This window comes from Phallusia mammillata, chromosome 2, assembly GCF_965637545.1.
Source record: "Phallusia mammillata chromosome 2, kaPhaMamm4.hap1.1, whole genome shotgun sequence".
NCBI classification, from domain to species: Eukaryota; Metazoa; Chordata; class Ascidiacea; order Phlebobranchia; family Ascidiidae; genus Phallusia; species Phallusia mammillata.
Window position 1 is genome coordinate 19156966 of NC_137253.1, and position 16829 is coordinate 19173794.

The window sequence follows — 16829 nt, forward strand, 5'->3', positions numbered from 1 at the left end:
TTTAATTAACTTACAGATAGTTTTACAAACGGCGCCTCAAAAACCTCATTGATCTTTACATTTGATACCACGCGCATTATTATTTCGTTTAACAGCGAAAGCTTTTACCGTGATTTAACTGTGGCCGATTTGGCCTATTTACTATAGTAAACACCAATGGGGGGGAACCTCGTTTAGATTTAAGTTTCTAACGTATAGCAATATAGACCAGTGTTCTTCAACCTTTTTTGTGGCACGGAACCCTCAAAGTGATTTGTCAAACTTTGCGGAACCCCAATAAAATAATTTTAATGAATGTAATAGAAGTAGGCTACATCAAAGAAAAAACATGCATTTTTACCACACTCCAAGCACACAATATAAGTTGACTTTAATTCAACGATTCACTGAAACGCATTGACATGTTACTTGTAACGGTCGTTTCTAGATTTATCTAGCAATTTTTTTTGAGTGTATCAAGGCTGTGTTTATTACGTCACAATTGATCAATGGTGCAACCAAATTTAACTAGATTGTACAGACAAACGTTGCTGTTTGCAACAATGACATTTGTTACATTTACGTTTGGATTTGTACACCGAACCTGTGAGAACCCCTGTGCAACGCTTAATGATCACGGAACCCCTGTAAGGGTAGTACGGAATAGGGTTCCGCGGAACCCCGGTTGAAGAGCCCTGATATAGACAGGCAACACAGCCTGCTATTGAGCTCAGTTGATAGAGCGTACGTATGCCCCTGTTAGGCCCGATCTGGTCGAAGGTTTGAATCCCACCATAGGCCTGAGTTTTTAAGCTTCGACCTTGTCGCATGGGACACCGGTTTGTGTCGGTATGACGCCTAGTCGTACTGTAAAACAAAAATTTGCGCAGACGTGTTTCTGTGTTGCGGTTGAGTTTACTTTACTAATTATAACATTAGATATGTATAACTCGAATCGAGTCATCACATTTAACTCTTGACTGAGATGGTAAGTGTAGATATGTGAAACAAATCGTTAAAGCACAGTATTCACGAGATCGAGACACAGCGTTGAGATGTTAAACGACAACAAGGAAAGGACACAAATGGTGGATGTTAAACGCGCTGCAGCTACACCTTCCGTATAAACCTTATATGTTTCGGGGACTCACAGGTTAGCGCACAATAATATAGAAACTGGGGGCAACGTTAGTTGAACAGGCAATATAGCAGTAAACATAAAACGTAAAAAAGAAAAAAAAAGAAATGGGTTTTCGTTTCTGCTCGAGAGTATCGAAGTGGCACCACTATCAGAGTCATCTGCTAACAATTACAGTACAAGGCAACTGAGCACGCAGTGCAAGTTTTTTTGTTGGGTTCACAATAGCACTCTAAAAGTTGAAACACAATTAGACTAAAACGGGTGCTGAAATCGCAGATAGAACTTACATAAATTTGTCGGTTGTCTCGTTCGCAGAGCAGTTTTGCCGAATTTTCTTACCTACTTCTTGATGGTCTCCAAGACATACTGTAAAGCTTGAATCCGCTACCGAGCAAGTCCACAGATTATAGTTAACGGTCTGCTTCCCGGAAAGCTTCGACCGAAGAAGACACAGTTTAATTTCAACATATTTGCATTTGATTTTGATATGATATGTTTGATTAATTGAGACCAAACTTTTACAGCTGGTAAACATTGTCAACAACGGCAAAAACATTATAACGTCAAATTACTTGAATAAATATATGCCGTGTAAATAAATAGGGCAAAAATGGTAGAGCTACTAACACGATATGTTTCAGGAAATCCGAAAGTGCTTAATTTTCGACAGGTGGCGCAAAGAGCCCTTTTTTCATTTAAAACGGTATATCTCAAAAAATACTAACGGTTAGAGCTGTTAAGGTCGGGGTAAGGTATTAGCATTTAAAATTCAATAAAACTAGCAAAAAACTAGTTACTAATGTAACATTTTCAAAAACTTGCATCCCAAACCAACCCCTCTTTAGCCGCTAAATAAATAATTCAGCTCTTTACGCCACCTATCAAAAATTAAGCACTTTTGAATTTCCTGAAACATATCGTGTTAGTAGCTCTACCCAAAAATATAGGGATGGAATACTGTCTGGTCGCCGATACTTTGGCGGTACCTTATAAGACCAAATACCGATCTCTTCGGAAACAAGTAAAACGTACGCTATGCTCTGGTTTTTACCTTAATATTCTGGGCCGCATGAGCGGCATGAAACACACTTGACCCAGATATTATTGAAACACAATTTCGTTGTGTCGTAGCCCTCCCTACAACATTCCGTCGTGTTTTGAAATCTGCTGCATTATCAAACAAAAAGATTTTTAAAATTGATAATTGCGCGTGCCACCAGACTGGATTTGACGTGTATCGTCACAGTATCGTTATTGTTGCGTCACAATGAAATGCCTTTGCGCCGTGCGTGGATAAAAACAGAGTGCAACAGCGGGTATTTGACGCAGCACTGCCCATTTTAACTTAATGCCATTGCTTAATAACTTTGCATTTCATATTGTACAGAATGAAACGAAGGTGTCAATAAGCAACCCTAGATTAGGGTTGCCATACGTCAGGATTTTCCCTGACATGTCAGGGAATTTAGTGTTTAAATTTGCGTCAGGGAGAAATGTTAAAATTTACTTAAAAGTCCGGAATTTAGGAAAACATATATTTATGTATATTTTATGAAATTAATGTACAAACGGAGAAAGTTTCTAGTAGCTACAACCGCGTCTACTATATACCATGAAACGTAAAGAGGTAAACTGACGGCTCGTAGGTTACCGCATAAGGTTACTGTTTCGTTTTGCAGTGTGCAATACCTCTTTGTTACTAGTTGTCTAAAAATACTCGTTAAATACAGAAATAAAAATCCGCGTCAGAAGAAAACACAGCATTCAATGCTACGTAGTTCATCTGCTTTCACTGCTGACGAAAATGGTTGGCCAAGTGTAACATAAGCCTTAATTGGCACGGATCAGAGACTATCGTATCTAACGTTTTCACGTATCGCCTTCCGTGTGATTCGAATATTGTAAATCAGAGGTGCACAACCTGCGGCCGTGAACAGGTTTGTTAAAACGTATGCACTGGCGGCCGTGACGTAAATAAATCTCTTTTGCAAAGTATTTTGATTTTTATACTACTCTGATTTTTTAAACAGTTCTTGTGGTACTAAAAAGAGTGCTACAAGCCTAGTACCATAAGCGTCAGACTTTTTGTACGCGTATTGTGTGCAAACAATGCGTACAATACAGGTACCACAAGCATTACAACATAGATTATGACATCATAAACCAGGGGTGTCCAACCCGTGGCCCGCAGGATTTTCGGCGGAGGTTTTGAGTGGCCCGCGCGGTATTTTTTGAAATGACTCATATTGGCAACTTAATCGCCTACGTTATTTATGGCGAACTTTCATTCCGAAAAATTGGCATTTATTGTTTGCTTTATTTCTTTGTTAATAGAGTAGTAATACACAACTGTTCAAGTTACTTTTTATTGCGTCACAATGCGTATTGTTACGCATCACAATTTTTACATTGTTACGTCACAATCTGACTTGTGGTTCATTGAGATACATCTGGTATCAGAGACTCGCGCAAAACGCATTTAGCAGTAAAACATCTTCCGCACTTTGCAGTGATATAGATTATGCCAAACAGGAAACAAAAAGCAAGTAACGCTATCAGAACTTTCCAAGAAAGGTTGACATGTGACTTTAAATCCCCTGTAAGATCAGTAATTTCTGACAGCCATATGGAAAAATCGCTTTGCATTGCTCCATCGTCCATCTCACTGAATATTACCAAACTTGTCAGAGAAAAAACAGTGCCAAACTTCACATTGAAATGTCGACGTGTGGGAAAAACCTTGTTGACTTAACTATATCTTGGTGTGTTTATTGTTCTTATAACTGTAAACGAGGATAATACACATTTCTAAGATTAGAATTTCGGTTTGAGGATTTTAATTAGAAATTATAAGACAGCTATTTCTAAGATTCCAAATTAGCAGTAACACTCAGTGGCCCGCGCAATCATTCGTAAATCGCATGTGGCCCTTTGGCCAAAAAGGTTGGACACCCCTGTCATAAACACTCAAGACATATCTTCATACGGTGCAGCTCAATCTGTGCACCACAAAGGTTAAATAAAGCAAAACTGAGATAAATTTGTCAGGGATTGTGTATTATCAAACATGGCAACCCTACCCTAGATGGGTTTATTAGTAAGCGAATAAGCCCGTTAAATGATAGCGAAAGTGTGGGTACAGAAAACCTGTGTTGTTCAAGGTCAGGGTTTGAATCCTATAGAAGTAACAACATTGTTGCTGATTGTTCCAAGTCGACAGAAAGAAGTTCAAAGGATTTAACAATCGTTGAGTGGTCCAACGACATACGATGTTATTTCGGGAATTTATGTGACATTTCTGATGTAGCCAAGTGTGAATTGTTGAAGTCACCTTGGTCTCCTTCTGATGACCATACAAAAGTAAATTTTCTCCGTATAAAAACAGGCATCACCAGTTTCTGTAAAAATTGAACATGCAGTAGAGAGCAGAGGTGGGTGGATCGGGAAATTTGAGATCCGAAATCCGATCCTGAATTGTGATATTCCGCGCCGATCCGATCCTGATCCAAAATTTTCGAGCAACAATAAGATCCGATCCGAAAAATATCCGAAAATTTTCTAATTGTATTAGAACTGTTTAGTTCACTACAAAAATTATCTAAATGTAACATCTAGCCTGAAACAACAAAGAAATATTAACATCCTACAACATAAAAGAAATATAACCTCCATTGAAGTATGCAACTTCTTAGTCATCAAATTTTTACCTTCTATAACGGCGTATAACGCGTATGACCTTACTCCCTTGTTGCACGTTACTGTTTACGGTAGGCCTACTATGTCATGTGATAACCAGATTTTACAACAACACAAAAAAACACAGAACACACTCATAACCTTATGAGTAATAAGGGTGCACGACTGCACACGACACACAGCAAATATGTTCAATTCAATTAAGTTTCTATTTATATTGCCTTCGACGGTTACTTGAATACTTGCCCCATACAATTTCAGCCTTCTTGACAAAAATGTAATCCTTCCTGATATTTTGTGCACTAGGCCTATATGCAGTATGCACTTAGTATGCATGGGGGGAAGAATAATATTTTATACAACAAAAATTCACAAATATTATATTATTTTCCCTGAGTATGTTGTACAAAAACTGGATTGGATAATCCGGATCCTGATTCGGCAGCTGTAAAGTAGCATCCGGATCCGATCCGGTATCCGTCAAAAAACGAAGATCCTGCCGGATCACGATCCGGTATCCGGATCCATGCCCAACTCTGGTAGAGAGCCAAGTTTTCATACGGCCAAATATATATTTCTGTTTTTAAGAAAAAATAATGTATTGTACCTGTTTTTTATTAAACATTTTAAATATTCAATTAATTAAAAAAAAATAGTGTAAAGCAAAAAACAAATGTTGCACATTTTTTGCCGAATTTTTTATGACGGTTGTGGTAGAGACGAAAATGGGCGAACAAAGGCTGCTTCTAGATTAGAGCTGGATGTGTCACATGACTGCGTGAAAGGCAAATCATGCCACGTCTTTTCACTGACGTCAAAGAGTAAACTCTTGGTGAAAGAAATCGTTTGTAACGGTACAATTTTGTGAAAAAAACGATATACATTCGTTTAGGCAGAATTTGTTCAATAAGATACGTTTGGAACAGGTGGTCAGAAAGATTTCCTTAGCACTTGAAGCTGTCTTAGTGATGAAATGCACCTTAGAATGACAAGGGTAAAAATCGTGCATATTTTGGGAAAGTCTGTATTTTATGGCGAATGACAAATTTTCTGTTAACACAAATATTACATTGATATTACCTTAACTTCAGCTGAATAACCCAGCAGAAGTCTGCTATAAATCTCATCAAAAAGTACTATTTTTTTATTGGGACCATTAAAACAATTTCACAACCAACAAAGGATTGTTTGATTTTGAAGCTCAACAGTGTGGCATTAAAACAGACCAAAAGTGTGCATGTGCATTTGTTACTTGGAATCAACTTTTTGCGGGCACTAGCCTGCTGCAACTTTTAGATGGTGTATGGTGTCACAAAGTGTTGAGATGATAATTGTGCAAGTCTGTAACTCTCAGTTTGCCCATCCAGTTTTTCCTGTTCCCTGAAATTTCACCTTTCCCAAGCAGTAGTCACGCTTAGATGCGTTATATCTATAACACAGACCTACAGTCGCTTTGTGCTGGTTTGCTAGCGAATCACTACTCGCGAGCGCTACTGTATATACACCAGATTGGAAAGTATTTTTAGGTATGGAGGATTTGTTTTCATCAAAATATTTGCACAGATTTTTGTGCATGCTCGAGGATTTAACGACTGACGCAACTTATATGTTATGCCTGCAAGACTATTCAACAAAAAGAATAACAAAAATAAATGCAATAAAAGAACTTTACCTGTTTTGCTCCATTGCGAACACAGTTGCTCTGCTAAACTCTACACCATTTCGTTTTTATAACGTTTCAAAAATTTTGTGCTATCAGACTTCTTGGAAATTGAACACCCAATATTTTTTGTGTGCAGATTACAAGTCAAAATCTTAAATTTGCACGGATTACAAGGAAAAATCTTAAATATTGCCCAGGGGATAAATTCTTCACGTATTTTTTCCAAACTAGTGTACACTCCCTAAATGCTATGGACAACCTGTAAATATTTTGTGGCCATTATTGCAAACCTGTAAATACCAGTAGACTGCTGTTTTTGTAAAAATGTTGCCGATTGGGGCTATTTCGGTTGGGGTAAGGGTACAGCTGTCAACAGTTACAACAGTCAAGTGGTATTTGCTGAAAACCCACATTTGATTTCATGAGTGGGTAAAACAAATTTAAATTTGCCCTTGTGATAGAAAAAGTTGTGCCCAGGGTTTAATCCAAAACATATTTAAAAGTGTGTTCAGATGCCGTCCATCCAGTGGCTTCATGTCTTGCTTGGTTGTTGTTTTGGTACCTTTTTGTTTGTTGTTTTGCCCCTGTGCTCATCTTAGCCATTTAGTTTCGGGACACGATTAACAAATCTGGTTAATTGCATGAAAAGCTCAGCAATTTGGTCAAGGGTTTTCTGGCAGAAGTTGCTGCTTGATTGTCAGCATGGCTACCATCACCATAGTTTACTGCAGGTTAACATATATATATATATATATACATATAAAACACAGATTTGTTGTAACAGCTTCTTAATTTGTCAGTGTCTGTATTAATATTTCTGTTTTCATGCAGAAACTCCTTCATTGACTTAATAGTTAGGATTTTACTGCCTAAAACTGTCATTGCCCGAAAGATGTGTAAAACTATAAATCTGAAAATTTGTTTTTTAGGTCAAATTTGTTTTGGATAATTTTGCCATTCTGCTGTTTCAAAAACTGCTTATTTGATATAAAAGCAGAAAACAGTGTGTGCATCTTTTCAGGTCGTACAAGATAGGTCATGACAATGAATCCTGAGTAGTAAGTAAAATATCTTGCTTTGGATGTTCTTGTTTATGTACTCAGATACTTAATTCATTATGGGTCCCCTTCAATGGCCCCCAAAATGTAAAATTTTTAAAGCGGTTGTACTGACTAAAGTATCATCTAGGAGTTATATGCTTTGTTGGTTGGTGCAATGTAAGGCATTCTAAAGAAAATCTAACTTTTTATTGGACCCCTTAAACCCCGAAATAATGGTTTTAGTTTTAGGCCCGAAATACAAGTCCTAATATGCAGAAATTTTAAACAATGGTTTGCAGTAGGTTATTTGTTTAGTGTTTAAAATTTTGCCTTAATCGACCAAATAGTTGCCTTTACATCCCAGGATATGTGTACACTGTTAGTCAGATAGAAGTCCCAAAGGAGTAACTCACTGGCTCACAGAAATCGGCTGTATTTGCGCAGCAATGCCATGTCGTTTTATTAAGTTATCATGCACATTTTCAGTTTTGCGAAGGTTTCACACTTAAGACGTGATTAAAACTCTATAAATGCTTCGGTTTCGTATATGTCAAGCAAATTGTTGTTAATCAACATGAAGATGAAAAAATAACGCAATCCATGGTCTTTAAATTGTTGTTGTCTGCTTGGCTGTGGCATGACCAGGGCTAAAGGTCAAATTGTAGGTATTACAAACACAGTTAAGAACGATTTTTTGTCATGACCATGGTGGGAAAAAGTGGGGAAGTTGGAATGCTTCTTCCCTCGATCTGTCCTACTCGAGGGAAATTTTTATTGGCCGTTTGTCTGACAGGTGGACAAAAAGTCAAAAATAAATATTGCGGTAGAATAACGTTACTCCGCCAGCTTCTGGTAGTTTGTTCAAACAGCCGACCTCATGATGCGTGATGTCTCTACATTTTAAGGTTGTGGCGGGGCACAGGTCAACAGCGACAAGCTATAACATGTTAATTTTTGTAAAAGTTGCAACTTTAAATCCGCACAAACGCGCGTGTGGGGACCCATTCGTTTTTGCTTGCAGAAACAATTATGTTATAAGGTGCCAGGAAAAAGATAGGGCCCCAATATATATCCATTATAAATATAGTAAATGGTATATGTGATACATCGTTAAATATGATGTAGTATATATAAACTGGCAATATATAGGAAAACCACTATTCTTGTTGAAATTGTAATCAATTGTGTATGTTACGTATTGGCTTGTGTTAGAATAATTTCCGCAAATATAACGCATTACTAACGGTGGTCCGATTCTCGGGTATGCAGCATACCCGTGTTCGGCATCTATGAGGGGGATTTACCGAACAGTGGCGGGAAATTGTTGCTGGCTTCCTGGGAAATTTGCATTTTTTCTTGCCCTGGTTATAACTACTTCATTTTTCACAAATCAATCCAAGAACCATACAGTCATGTACAAATAAATTAGGCAAATCGGTATTATTAAACACTAAGGACTGCGTGCTATTGAAAATGGTGTCGCAAAGTCATTAAACGGTCATCAGCATATGCACCGTGAGAGGTTACTACAGGTCAATGGCATAGGCGTCGATTTTTTAACTATTGGCAACATTTTAGGGGAGACTTTTCCATGTTTTGAAAACATCCATCAGCCGTTAAAACCCATAATTTTAGGGCAGTTGCGTTAACTGCTCCGTTGTCCTGGCGACCGCACGATCTAAGTTATGACCCATATTTGGTTGCACGTAACAAAATAAAGCTGGCAGATAGAGCAAACTTTCACACAGTCAGATAGTGAAATTGCGACAGGATTTAAGTGTACGTTGTTCAAGATGTTCATTTACATTGCGTGTGACGATTTTCAAATGACTCAACATTAAACAGAAAACGTCTTATTCGAGGGTTGCTTGCTTTTGGCTGCAAAAATGCCTATTACTTTGACTAGAACAGAGGGGCACAACCTGCGGGCGTGAACATGTTTATTAAAATATATGTACTGGCGGCCGTGACGTAAATAAAAACTCTTTTGTCAAATATTTTGATTTTCAAGCTGCTCTAAACACATTTTATGGAACTGAAAAAGTATTACCAGTTAGGGATCATACGTTGCAGACTTTTTTATGCCTGTTGTATGCAAACAATGGGAAAAACCAGATACGCTAAGCGTCACAATATAGATTATGACGTCATAAACAGCTAAGACTGATCGTCAGACTTTTCAGGTCAATCTGCGCTTCAAGTTAGAAATTAATCTCAACTTTTTAGGCGCCATTAGATGGTTGACATATAATATATAATATTTCTTTACATCAGTAATTTTAAAACACAAGCAAGCAGGCAATTGGCCGGCTTTTGGTGAAATAAAGATCTGCAATGCGGCCGTCATGGCGAAGATGTTGTACAGCCCTGGACTAGTCATTTCTGCAGTTAACATAAAGCAAATATAAGATACTTTAACCACCACCCTGTGCTGGGAATAAATCAATTAACTATCACATAACAATGCCGATTGTTACTGCAACCATTGTTACGTTGCATAACAAACCACGAGACACTTGCGTTTGTCATTGATTGTGACCTTCAATCTTACAAACAGCTGGTTTACGGCATAGGCGTGTATGTGGTTTTTCTGGCAATACTTTATTTCAAACAAAAAACAGGGGAGACAATACATATGTTGTCACCCCTGTTTTTTCAGGAGGGGAGACATGTCACCCCGGTCACCCCTAAATCGACGCCTATGGTCAATGGTACTCGTTTTGCAAAACAAAGTTAAGTGAAAAACAATTTGTTATGTATACTTTTGTAGCAAATGGCTTCAGTGTCTGTAATACAATTGTTAAGGCTTTCTCGGAAAATATGTGTTTAAACAATGACCTTAGAGGACAATATCAAGGTCAAGCAAGAGACTAAATTGAAAGTATTTTTCCCGTTCTTGTTTACTGTTTTTGTAATTATATGGCAATAATAATGAAAAAAGAATGCGGACCAAACTCTTAAAGTTAATGCTTTGTAATAATTTTTCCTTAAGAATCTAAAAATAACCGCAACATTTGTTTACTATAAATCCGCACAAACAGGCGTGTGGGGACCCATTTGTTTTTGTTTGCTAAAACAATCATATGTGTCGGGCATATCTAGAATTTTTTAAGGGGGTTGTCCAACAATTATTTGGGAAATTCCTCGATGCGATAATACGATTTGGGTATTCCCCCTGCTAAAATGTCATAACCTTGACGTCACTCACGCACCAAAAAACTCTGGTCGCAAGGTATCACTTTTGTAACTACACAGTGCTTAATGCATAGCAGAGATTTGGGCTTGGGAAAAACTGTTGTACTTTCATTGACGCGGGAAGTTTGTGATGTTGCATTGTTTATAAATTCAAAAACATAACCTATAGTTCCCGCCCTGATCATTTTCGTTTCTTTAAATAGGGAGTTTAAAGGACATTGCTCTAACTCAGGGGTCGCCAACCTTTACTACTCAAAGAGCCACTCGGACCAGTTTCACGTAGTAAAAAAACACTGGGAGCCACAAAGTTGTTTTAAAACAAAATGCAAAACGTTTTTAGTCTTATGACATTCGACTTTTTGTTGTTAGCTAGTGTTTCATTGCATATTAGACACACTGGTATACTAGTCTTGTCAGCAGTGAAAACAACTTTACGGAGCGTTGCATATTCTGTTTTTGCAGATTTGTATTCATTTGTTAAATCGTTTGTTACGTAACAATTAACAAACAGCTATTGTTACACGCGCACACACACTGCAAACAAAAACAGTATTGTCTCATATTGCATATTAACCTGCGCGCCGCCAGTATGCCTCTTTCACATTTCACGTTTGATGGTATAGAGATGGGGTTGCAGGTAACTACAACAAGTGAGTACAGTCATGCTACTGCACTTCAATTTTCGTGTTCGACTTTTGTGTTCGGCATAATCGTCACATAATTTTTATTCAAATGTACAACATTTGGTAAATTCAAAAACTGAGCCGCATCAGAGGGATCAAAGAGCCGCATGCGGCTCCGGAGCCGCGGGTCGGCGACCCCTGCTCTAACTCAACACAAAATGTTTACCAATAAATTTTTTTGGTGGGCCGCAAAAAGAGGAACTTTTTTGTACTTAAACCTGAGTTTGCTGTTTAATCGTCTCCACGTTATGTGACCTAAATATTATTACCCCAATGCACCTTTGAAGTCGCTCTATTCTGATGTTTGCTACTAAAAAATTTAACAAGTTTATATCATAATATGCCTCACGCGAAATACTTCATTTTTAATTTTTACCTCAAATGGCAAGTAGTTAATTGTTTCGTTGCCAATTTCATTTTCTGGTTCTAAACGACGCGTTAAGCGGCAGAGTGCTTTGTCCAGAATTGCAAGCAGGTTCAAACTAGAAAAGACAAGACCGAAACCTAACTCGCAACTTTGGCATGCCGCAAAGCGAGTGCCATCTGTTATTACCCGTTATCCAAAAGATAAAAAAAGATAAACAACCATTGATTTTAGCGAAATCGTTAAAATTCCCAACTACTACTCTACTATCTGGCTTACTCAGCAAAACTGCTGTTGCAAGATAAACGTTACTGTCAGGTATCAAACTAGGTTAGTTACTTAAAAAAAACTTGCATTGCTATTAAGGCCTGAACTGAACGCGTTTTGAAACATTGGTTGACCTTTTAAGTTGCGCAACGTTACGAATGCAATAAAGTTGGTTTCCATGCAAGGCATAAAAAATGCCAAGCGTTGGCAAGTTACCAATTATATACCTGTACCTTAACAACATGATTTACATCGATCAAATATTTGTGACAAACATTACATGTTAGACTACTCATAAACAATATAGCATCAAACGTTCTAAACCAGTTTAGTCAGATTTAACTTTGTTTAAATGCAAAAACATTTTAATACATTACATTTAGTGCAGTCAGCACTTTAAACTTAGCGTCCTTGGCAGATAATCACTTTTGTATTGTCAGCGCAATATACTCTTCATTTTAACCCTTTTGGCCTATTTAATCTACGCACATCTTTTTCAAAATGGGAGTACGGCGAGTTTCACCAATTTTCTGAGGGGGGTGTCCAAACACCAAACACCCCCTTCTAGAATCGCCCATGATATGTGTAGATCAAATGATGTGCATAGTAAATTGATAAATAGGATATAGAATATATAAAATGGAAGTATATCAGAAAGTCACCTTCGTAGTTTGTTTGAAATTTGTTTTTTTCTTATTCAACAATTATTCAACAAGAACATTCAGCTTTTTCTTCAAGAATGTACTCTCCATCGTTTTCATTGAATAATTTGTATTTTTAGTGATTACCTCTTCAAGTTGCTGCTGATTGGAGATTCTGGAGTAGGAAAGTCTTGTTTGCTGTTACGATTTGCAGTAAGCAGTATTAGCTGTTGCATTAAAATTTTGTTGTATATTGCAATGAGAGGCAAAAAATGTTAACGCAAAATGCACATGAAAAAGTTTCCTTGTAGAATTAACATCTGAAATAAGTATTGTTATAATCACATAAAACTTGACACTTGCCTATTCAGGATGATACATACACTGAGAGCTACATCAGTACTATTGGAGTTGATTTCAAGATTAGAACAATTGAGCTTGATGGAAAAACGATTAAACTTCAAATTGTAAGTTTACATGAATGTATGGTTGGACTGTGGGGGGTTACATAATATTTACACTTGATTACAAATATAGACATTAAAGCATTATTGCAATATTGCAATATTTTCTTGCAAATACAGTTAAAAAAATCGAATCATTTCGAGCCCTGGTACCGGGGATTACCAACATTTTAATTGGAAATTTCCCTAACACTGCTCTATAATGGCATTTATCCAGCTTGGGGAAATTTTCATTATAAATGTTCTTGGCCACATGTGAATACTTGTAATTTACATGTCAAACAACCAGTATGTATTTGTTTCATTGCCTATTCCATTTTTCAATTCAAATCGTAAAGCGGCAATGTGCTTTGTCTAACTCTAAAGTGCAAGCCTGGAACTCAATTCAACTTGCAACTGTCTACTGCTCAAGGTTGCTAAGGCGAGTGACACCAGCATCTATTATTCCCAGTCATCCATTTGACAAAGAGAACAATAGTTGATTTTAGCAAAAGCTTTTTTACAGATCATGATGCCACTATCTAGCATAGGACAGCTAAACTGCAGCTGCAAGATAATCGTGACTGATGTGTAATTAAGATATGCTCGTTTGTTCATTAATATAAACTTTAAAGATCTCCAAAAAGCACAATTACAGTCACAGATACACTTAAAGTTTGTTACAAGAAGACAAAAACTGTGGAGGTTACCATATTCTCATAACAATAATAAAATATTTGCAACTAGCAGTTAGTTTGGCATCATAACAATATAACATTAAAAGCCTAAGTGTCATATGTTAATTTTAGAAGAAAAAATCATAGTTGATGATTAGATAAGCCATAAAAAAGATGAAATACACATGACTTTCAAACAATGACTTCCTGTCAGGCTGCAATAAGCCATACAATTTTGACATATTTAATCTACAGACAGTTTTTTTAAAAGGGGGTCTGGGCCCCCAAAACACCCTGGATATGCCACTGCCTGGTACAATGTTAGAGCAGAAATGATCAAAGTTAACACTTCATAACACTAAAATTATTAACAGTTTACAGAAACTACAATTCAATGTGTGACTTGCCAAACATGCCAAGTATGTATAATTTTACCTTTTCTTTCTAATTATAGTGGGACACAGCAGGCCAAGAAAGATTTCGAACCATAACATCGAGCTACTACAGGGGTGCCCATGGTATCATTGTTGTGTATGATGTTACTGACCAAGTAAGCCTTACTTTTGTAAAATTCAAGTTCAATAATCCTGTTTGAACTGCGACATGCTCATGCTGTCCAAATGAAAAACAAAATATTGAGTTTATTTGGTAACCTATAAATGTTAGACAGAAGTGATGTCTGTGAAGTATGACGTCAGATATATATTTGGTTTCTAGCCTCTAAAATTGGGTACACAAAACCATTGAATTTGTTATTTAAAGTATACTATAATTTTGCTTCTTGATTATTTAAAGCTGTCAATTCTTTCAGGAATCCTTCAATAATGTAAGGCAATGGCTTCAGGAAATAGATAGATATGCCAGTGAAAATGTTAACAAGCTGCTTGTTGGAAACAAATGTGACCTAACCACAAAGAAAGTTGTCGACTACACAACTGCAAAGGTACCATGTTACAGTGCCATGTAACAACGCTAGACTTACATCCTATTTTAATTTTAGGAATATGCTGATACCTTAAAAATTCCCTTCCTTGAAACAAGCGCAAAGACAGCTAACAATGTGGAACAAGCTTTTATGACAATGGCAGCTGAAATCAAAAATCGAATGGGTCCTGGAACAGCAGCCTCACCTGGTGAGAAACAAATGATGAAAAGCCAGTTTTTTTTTGCTGTAGCTTTTTACATTGATGAAACATTTACAGTTGGTAATGCCACCCTTTTTATTTACTTTTCTTGAATTTGTAGGTGAACATATGTTGGTTGTGGTAATGTTACCACTAAAAAAATGTTTGTTTTTTATTTGAATTTGTTAGGCTATAGAAAATTTGTTGTTTCTAGAATTGCTATTAATTTCCTAAAACGAACATCAACTTATATGTGGCTCAGTACTTTTATTGTTGGTTTTTTGGACATTTCCTCTTTTATCTGTTTGTCACAAAAATGCATGTTTTGGGTGTGGGTCAGCAGAAACAATCCTGCTAAAAAAACAAAATGTCCTGGAATGTAGGGTATAAGTCAAATGTACTTTGTGTCTTTAGGTCAACGCGCGAATGTTGACATAACAAGTAAACCTGTGGATGGAAACAAAGGTGGGTGCTGTTAATGGGGCAACCCTGTTTTACTTGGACTGACTCATTCAGTTTGGAACTACTCCAATTGGCTGATGCAAGCAAATATCTGTGCTTTAAGTTGCATATCAGTCATATAATTGCTGTCTGGATCTTCGGATACTTTCATGTCATTACTGTGGGATGATGCTGGATAAAATTGCTATTTGCTTCTTGATGTTTTTAAGTACATCAATGTCTCCTTGTCTTTATGTATTAATTGTCAACAAAGTTGTTACAAATGTACACACATGACATTCGGATCAGAATTTGTGAGTACAATCTCGTCATTAACTGCAATTGTTTTGTGACTACATTGAAGGCAATATTTAAAATTGTAAGATGCATCATTGTGTGGTTAGCGGTTAAAAGACATTTGTATGTAATTGTTAGCCCTCATACACCCACGCTTGGCCATAGTTAAATTATTCCTTGGTGGTTTCTTTGCTTTTTTGATGCATTAGTGTTGTCAGTGTGTAAATATGTTTATTATTACCACCTTTATTGACTTTATTGCTATCTTTCCATTCATAGATAGAAATATTCACTTATATTTTACAGTGACCACTACTTGATTATTAATGTGCTGTGTACTGTTTGTTCATGATTGTGTTGAAGCTTATAACAGTGCACTGTAATTCAGATGAACTGGTCATAAACATCTGATTACACCTGCAATAAGTTACAAAAATGTAAATGTGATAAGTGCATGCAAAAAAACTGATTTAAACACTAACAGGTTGTTTGAAAACGCATCCCAAGGTATTAGCCTTTAAAATATGCTTGTAATTTAATTTTAATTGGGGAAGTTTTAGTCCTTTCTATTCGTATTAGAACATGTAAGTAGAATATATTTCATTGTTGCTTCATTGAGTGACTTGGAACAGTTTTTGTATGTTTTACTACCAAATAAACTTGGCAGAGAGGATTACTGAATGGAACCAGGTGCTTAAACCAGAGCAAATGCTTCTGGTTTCTGTTTTGTAGGTATGCATTTTTGTGCTCGGCTTTAAACACAGAACCAATTGAATAATTCGGTGTCCTGCTTGAAGGCCCAAATTGCCGTTTACCAAACAAAGTAGCAGGAGATGTAAAAACACGAGCGACACTTGCAACTTAATTGTTTGGTCCAGAGTGGTTCTAAAAGCGCCAGTAATTGCTGATTTCTATGAATTTCTACCTTTACCTACTGCAACATGTGTTGCAATCCGATTAAAAGCCGATTTAGTTCTTTTCGTTTAAACATGACTTTCATGGACCAATGCACTACGTCTTGACAAGGTCTCTTTTAACGAATTGGTCACCAAACTACCGCACTCGACCGTATTTAGGAAGAGAGTTTCAGTTTCCCCTTAGCGTTGCGTTCCGGACTTTACATAAGTATTTCCGAACAAAATTGGTGCAACTACAAACTACTAAACAGGCTGTTCACA

General features: G+C 36.9%; 1 protein-coding gene across 1 annotated transcript; it reads left to right on the forward strand.

The window, feature by feature from the left end:
- The first annotated feature begins 7381 nt into the window (after positions 1-7381).
- On the forward strand, positions 7382-16324 carry LOC145213461 (ras-related protein ORAB-1). Its single transcript, XM_080081746.1, has 7 exons — positions 7382-7537; positions 12810-12882; positions 13041-13136; positions 14244-14339; positions 14601-14732; positions 14790-14922; positions 15328-16324. Exons 1-7 carry the CDS (start codon positions 7518-7520, stop codon positions 15390-15392), a joined length of 615 nt encoding a protein of 204 aa, XP_079937872.1. The 5' UTR covers positions 7382-7517; the 3' UTR covers positions 15393-16324.
- The last annotated feature ends 505 nt before the right edge of the window (positions 16325-16829 follow it).